This window comes from Lynx rufus, unplaced genomic scaffold (genome assembly GCF_022079265.1).
Source record: "Lynx rufus isolate CCGP_SWC_20201006 ecotype Redwood Valley unplaced genomic scaffold, mLynRuf1.p SCAF_15, whole genome shotgun sequence".
Lineage (NCBI taxonomy): Eukaryota > Metazoa > Chordata > Mammalia > Carnivora > Felidae > Lynx > Lynx rufus.
In genome coordinates, this window is record NW_025814829.1 from 36,672,950 (window position 1) to 36,680,369 (window position 7,420).

The 7,420-nt window shown below is 49.7% G+C and overlaps 1 protein-coding gene across 1 annotated transcript; it reads left to right on the forward strand.

Moving 5' to 3' along the window:
• The first annotated feature begins 4,328 nt into the window (after nt 1-4,328).
• IER5 (immediate early response 5) lies at nt 4,329-6,445 on the forward strand. Its single transcript, XM_047076863.1, has one exon. It carries the CDS (start codon nt 4,535-4,537, stop codon nt 5,495-5,497), a length of 963 nt encoding a protein of 320 aa, XP_046932819.1. The 5' UTR covers nt 4,329-4,534; the 3' UTR covers nt 5,498-6,445.
• Nucleotides 6,446-7,420: the final 975 nt, after the last annotated feature.

The following is a 7,420-nucleotide window of genomic DNA, read 5'->3' on the forward strand; positions in this document are numbered from 1 at the left end:
CCTATCCCAGAGCCCTGCACTCTAGGTTTAGAGTTATGTAGAGCTATATAGGTTCTCCACCTATGGCTGTGTGACGACGAGATCTTTCAGAGTCCTGGTTCCCTTATCTGTAAAGAGAGATAATGAGATCTACTTTCTGAACTTTATAAAGATCATAAATAATGTCTCTATAGTGACTAGCACAGTGCTTGGTAGACAACATCATTATTAGAAGTTCGATCATCAAGTGTGTAATCAATCACTCAGTATACACAGGTGTGGCCACCCCAGTTGTTAAAATATTGAAATGGTTCCATGCCAGTTGGCAGAATCTCTGCCCCAGGCTCCTGAGTACACCCCTTCCTAGCCACTCAGCGCCTCCTGCAGGAGCCCCCCATAACCCCCGGCACTGGAAAGGCCTCCAGGATTCTGTTCTGGTGGTTAGTGCCCGTGTCGTCCATTTGTTAAATTTTCTCACTATCTGCTGGCTACACACATGAGATGGGCTCCTGCCTCCGATGACAGCACAATTTGACAGGGGCCCTGAGCATGACAGGAGCAAGTGATGAGAGCAACGCTGAAGGAAAAGAAGTGCAGTGGCAGATGGCGAAACTCCCTTCTCATGTGGATCAGGAGGGCTTCACCTAATGCTTTCTCTATCAGTGACTTGGGTGGGTGTGTGGGGGGGGGGGGGCATCCCAAATCTTGACTACAGTTCCGATCTTGTGTTTTTGTGTTTTTCATTCTTCCTACCTCCACCTAGTTCAGGCCTTTAGGACCCTTGCCTAAACTCTCACAAGAGCTTTATAATTAAGTGATCCTCTTTATAGCTCAGTTGTAATTAAAAGCACTGACTGTTCTAGAATCTATCTGTGGTTTTCTTACTCAACTACCTTAGGTAAGCTCCCTGTGGCCCCATCTCTTCATTGAGGCATTCACGACCCACTGTCCTGAAGTTCTAGCCTCTGTTCCTAGCTGTTGCCACTTACTATAGGCGTCTGACACACCTACAAAATGATATGTTCCCTATACCAGACTATTTCTCTGCTGCTTACAACTTGTGGATCCTACCTCAGGCTTTTTCAACACCCTCTTCAAGTACAACTTCTTTCTCTTGTCTCTTTCTTCCCTCCCTGGCCTCTTTGCCCATTCTAAGGTCTCATGGGGGGGGTGGTATTTTCTAACATATGTTGATAATTTCTTATATGCCAGGCTATTCTAAGAGCTTCACGTGTGTTACCTTGTTTTGTCCTCACAAAAACTCTAAGAGGTGGAAACTATTATTATCTCTAGTTTAAGATGGAAAAGACCAGGGGCGCCTGGGTGGCTCAGGCGGTTAAATGTTTGACTTCGGCTCAGGTCATGATCTCATGGTTTGTGGGTTTGAGCCCCACATCAGGCTCTGGAGCCTGTTTGGGATTATCAGTCTCCCTCTCTCTCTGCCCCTCCCCCACTCACGCTTTGTCTCTCTCTCAAAAATAAACATTAAAAGAAAAAAAATCAAAAGATGGGAAAGACCAAAGCACAGAGAGGCAAAATAATTTTCCAAAGGTCACACAGCAAGTGAAAAGTGGAGCTGGGATTCCAACTCAGGAAACTTCCCTTCAAAGCCTGCACTCAAGCGTTTTAAAGTGACTCATATCTCCCTAAGCCCCTGGGTGGTTCAGTTAGTTAAGCTTCCACCTCCGGCTCAGGTCATGATCTTGTGGTTCCTGAGTTAAGTGCGCATCAGGCTCTGTGCTGATAGCTCAGAGCCCGGAACCTGCCTTGGATTCTGTGTCTCCCTCTCTCTGTCCCTCTCTCTCTCTCAAAAATTAAACATTTTTTGGGGCGCCTGGGTGGCTCAGTCGGTTGAGCGTCCGACTTCGGCTCAGGTCAGGATCTCGCAGTTTGTGAGTTCGAGCCCCGCAACGGGCTCTGTGCTGACAGCCCAGAGCCTGGAGCCTGTTTCAGATTCTGTGTCTCCCTCTCTCTGTCCCTTCCCTGCTCTGTCTCTCTCTCTCAAAAATGAATAAACGTTAAAAAAAATTTTTTAAATAAATAAACATTTTTTAAAAAGTGACTAATAGCTCTCAAAGGAAAATAGAAGAAAAAAAATTTCACATTCTTACTCAAAATATACGACATGCTTTTGTAATTATTCATGTTACTATTTTATCTCCTTTATGCAAGCTGAGAATTCCTAGAGGGGAGGAGCTCTGGGTCTCATGGACTGGTTCCTCAGTTACCATTAATAAGTTGTGGCATAGGTAATGTTACTGAGCCATCACGTCCTTTGGAAGACTCTTGATTGTGAATTGACCATTATCAATCCTACCTTTTACTATTTCTCCTAATTAAATATTCCACTTGGCCAAACCCTGGGGCAGGATCAGGCCAACTATTCCGGGTGGGTTCCAAGAAAGCTGTGCTCAGTTTTAGGATTCAGATTGTGGCTGAGAGTTGCCATTTTTTTACGTTTTATTTTAATTCCAGTAGAGTTACCATAACAGTGTTATATTAGTTTCAGTGTGTAATACAGTGATTCAACAATTCCCTATATCACCCAGTGCTCATCGCACACGTGCACTCCTTAATCCTCATCACCTATTTCACCCATCTCTCCCCACCCCCACCCCACCTCTCCTCTGGTAACCATCGGTTTGTTCTGCATAGTTAAGGGTCTATTTCTTGGGGCACCTGGGTGGCTTAGTTGGTTGGGCGTCCGACTTTGGCTCAGGTCATGATCTCACAGTTCATGAGTTGGAGCCCCGATTTGGGCTCTGTGCTGACAGCTCAGAGCCTGGAGCCTGCTTCTGATTCTCTGTCTCCCTCTATCTGCCCTTCCCCCACTCACGGTCTGTCTGTCTCTTTCTCAAAAATAAATAAACGTTAAAAAAAATTATAGGGGCACCTGGGTGGCTCCATCAGTTAAGCATCCGACTTTGGCTCAGGTTATGCTCTTGAGGTTCATGAGTTCGAGCCCTGTGTCAGACTCTGTCCCAACAGCTCAGAGCCTAGAGCCTGCTTTGTATTCTGTATCTCCCTCTCTCTCTCTGTCCTTCCCTCCCTTGTGCTCTATCTCTTTCAAAATAATAAATATTAAAAAAAAATTTTAAGAAAATAATTATAGAATAAAGACAGTCTGTTTCTTGGTTTCTTTTTCCTTTGCTTATTTATTTCTTAAATTCCACTTATTAATGAAATCATATGGTATTTGTCTTTCTCTGACTGACTTACTTAGCATTATACTCTCTAGCTTCATGCATGTAGTTGCAAATGGCAAGATTTCATTCTTTTTTATGGGTGAATATTTTAGTTATCTTCTGCATAATAGAACAGATGTGTATGTGATTTCTCCCTCTCAGAGGTGGAGAAACTAAAGCTCCCGAGGTTCTTTACCAGAATCATCAGGCAGGTCTGTGGAGCTTAGGCCGACTAAATCAAACTGACTCTCCAGGAATCCAGGAACTGAACTCCAGTCCTGGACAATCCTGTGGTGATTCTGCCCTAAAGCCACATACTAAGGATTGGTAGATGGACTAAGTTGTTGACTTACCAGAAAAGTCTGGAACACTCTTCCCCTATATTTTTACCTTGACACAAAATAAAATTATGACATCATCATGGGAACACAAGACTTCTCTATTTGTATTTTTAGAACTTGCTAGATTCTTCCAAGGTGGACTAGTCAGTTCTTGTGTTGAAAAATCACTGTGGAGAACCTGTACCACCTTTCATTGTAACCTGTGACAAGTGTGTTTGTTTCATAGAGAACAAAGTGATAGATGACCGCTTTAGTAGAGAACCAATAACTTGGTATGTAGTCACAATTCCTTGATAAGCAGCTAAAAACTTAGTAACTTTTAGAACTCTCTTTTTCTTTCTTAGATTTAACAGATGCTAAGAGTGTTTGTGACTCCAGGGCGGCAAGGCACTCATCCAAAATCAGTATCTGCTAAATACCTTGTGGTAATACTATTTGTTACGGGGGCGGGGGGGGGGGGGATACTCAGATGAAAGTTCCAGTGGTTTAGTTCCCTCTGGTTCTGGCAAGCCAGCGCACAAGCCAGAATCTTTAACTACAAACCACACTGTGGCTAAGCCTCCGCTCAGTGACCCGCAGGCGGAGAACAAGCCCCGACCCGTCCCGTCCGGCCGCCGCCGCACGTCGTCGCCCCCTTTAAGAGACTGCTCCGCGGGACTAACGTTCGAATGGCCCTGGCGCCCCTCCTCGGCCTCCGATTGGTCGCGCGCGGCGCACGAGGGCGCGCCGCCCAGCCCCGGAACGGTTGGCGGCCCTTCGCGATTGGCGGGCGAGGGGCCTATATAAGGCGCCGGGAGTGCGGGCCGCCCTCAGTTAGCGACCGGACCTGGGAGCGGGCTGTTGTCTGTTGTGAGTAGGAGCGGGAGTCAGGGAGCGCGTCACGGGAGTCGTTTCTTTTCACAGTCTTCAGGTGTCGAAGGTCCACCCCCGGACCGGACTTGTCGACGCCTCTCGTCCCCTCCCTGTTTCCGAACGTGAACCGGGCTCTCTCCCGTCACCTCCGAGGCAGCCCTGCGAAAAGGAGGCAGGATGGAGTTCAAGCTGGAGGCTCATCGTATCGTCAGCATCTCCCTGGGCAAGATCTACAACTCGCGGGTCCAGCGCGGCGGCATCAAACTGCACAAGAACCTGCTGGTCTCGCTGGTACTGCGCAGCGCCCGCCAGGTCTACCTGAGTGACCCGTGTCCGGGCCTCTACTTGGCCGGTCCCGCGGGGAGCCCGGCGGCGCCGCCGCAGCAGCCCGGGGAGCCGGCGGCCGGGCCGCCCGCGGGCTGGGGGGAGCCGCCACCGCCGGCCGCTTGTGCCGCCTGGCCGGAGACCGAGCCGCAGCCGGAGCGCCCGGCCGACCCGGCCCCGCCGCGGGTGGGCGCCGCGGAGCCCGCGGCCCCGGTGACGGGCGCCGGGGACGCTCTTCGGGCCGGAGAGGTGGAGGAGGCGGAAGCTGCCTGGCGCCGCGTGGAGGGACCGCGCGAGGCGGCGGAGGGAGGAGCCGGGGTCTTCGCGGGAGCTGAGGGGCCCCGTGGGGCGCGCCGCCACTGCGGCTGCCCCCCAGGAGGGGAGGACAGGCCGGGGGCGCTGGGCGCTTGCCCCCGAGTTGACTGCCGCTGCGCGCCGCGGCCGGCCGAGGACGAGCCCCCGGCACCGCCCGCCGTCGGCCCCCGGAAGCGCGGCGCGGCGGGCGTGGGTGGCGGCCCCGCGGGCGGTCCGGCGCCCGGCTCCAGCCCGCTCAAGAAGCCCCGCCGGAACTCGGAGGAGCAGCCGGGCGGGGCGGAGGAGGAGGAGGAGGAGATGGAGACCGGGAACGTGGCTAACCTCATTAGCATCTTCGGTTCCAGCTTCTCGGGACTCTTGCGGAAAAGCCCCGGGGGCGGCCGGGAGGAAGCCGAGGGAGAGGAGAGCGGTCCGGAAGCCGCCGAGCCCGGGCAGATCTGCTGCGATAAGCCGGTGCTGAGAGACATTAACCCTTGGAGCACAGCCATCGTGGCCTTCTGAGCCCTCGGGTCCCGTTCGGAAGGAGGTTGAGCGGCGGGTGGCCCCGACGTGGGGCTGCGAGGACGGCCCAGAGACCGCAGGGCGCTGGACGCGTTGCGGGGACCGTGGGTGCCGCCGGGCAGCACCGACTGCCCTCGGGCTCGGCGGCCTCCCCCCTGGAAGCTTGTCGGAAGAGGACGATCGTTAACTTTTGTGTAGTGTTCTGTCTGTGTACGTACGTCTGCCTGTCTTGTTGAATTCAGACCATTTTGTCCTTCTGGAATGCACCACCCCTTTCCCAGGGCTGAGGAGATCGGGGGCAGACGGGGACTTTCCTTTGCCGGCAGCCCCGAGAAGGAAGCGGCGGAGAGGGCCGGGCCTGGGGAGTTCCCCTTTCGTGCTCGGGGGAGGAAGGGACTTTACACACTCCCCTCACATGAAAGCTAGCCCCGCACCAGGGCCGGGAGTGGCATTTCCTCACAGGATTTCCTAAGACTAGAGGGATTTAGTCTGGAGCAGAGACCTGTATCATTTCGCTCTCCCCACTTTTCTCTCTCTCTGAAGAAACTTCTGTACCCTGTGATTACTCTGGGAAAAGGGAATCTGAGCGGCTCTTGTCTTCCCCACAGGGGGGGAAAAAAAAAAGAAAAAAGCTTGATGAACTTCACAGAAGAGTTCAAGCTTGGAAATATGGAGTTTATAGAGAATAGATATATTTTTAAAAGCTCTAGATCGGAACTACTACAAGTGCTTTTAAAAAGTGTTTAATGAAACAGAGTTTACAGACAGAAGCCCTAAGTGGAAAGACCTTATGGTTTTGTAGATACGGTGACTCCAGTCTTTGTTGTATAAAGGTTGGGGGAGCCGACAAGGTTTTTGTACAGTATTTTCTCCTTCGTTGTATTGATTTTGGTATAAAAATGTAACTTTACGTGTCTAACACGTATTAAATATTTTGAAGCAACTTAATTGCCTCCTTGTCTGTAATCATCTGTCTGGGTTGGGAGGGAAGAGGGAGAAGGGTGACTATGGTCCTGGCTGGAAAAGTGGTTCTTAATATCAGTCATGCACAGACTGGGTACATTGTTTTCTGACTTCACTAAGTATGGAGAGAGATGTTGAAGGTGTCTCCCCTAGATCAACGGAGGACTGCTATTAGGTACTGATACCAGTGGTCAGCCAATTTCTTAACCTGTCACTACAACTGCCTTTTCTGAAGTCCGTTTAGCCCAGTTTGATTTTCTGCAGCTCAATCTGATGGTGTCTAATATTAGTTAATTTTAGTGCCAACTTTTGAAGCCCTTCCCGTATGCAGATATGTTTTCACAAAAACTTCCTTTTAATATCCTGTTAAACTATATAATATGGGTCATCTTTCAGCTTTGTTATTGAAAAAAACAGACACATGAGGGCAGCTAATGAGACTGACCCGCCCAGTTGGTTGATCCTCCTCTGTATTCCAGTGGATGGAGTTTTCAGTGTTTTTTTTTTTTTTTTTCTCTTATTGTCTTATCTGTAGAAAGTGAAAGGAAATTGCTTGTGTCAAACTAGGTAAGGAAGGAGGGCTAGGCAAATTCAGCTTAGCAAAACTTCCTAATTTGCTCAGTGTTTGGGTCATGGTAAACACTTAGGTGATGACAGCTATGTCATCAGTTGGTTTTACAATAATTACTGCATTTTAAGAGAGCTTTTTGTCGGGCAAGTATTCGATATGTGAAAGGGATTCACTAATCTAGTTCAGAAGCAAATCAATTAGAACGCTATTTTAAAATATTGTTGCTAGTACTTTAAAAGCTGTTATTGGTCTATAACAGCTTATAAATGAGTATTTAAGAGATGGAACAAATTGAGGAAAGATTAGACAAAGCTTTTAAGTAAAGGTTATGGCCTTTGAACAGAGGGAGCAAATGAATGGTGCTTTGGTATTCCTAAAGTCTTGATTAT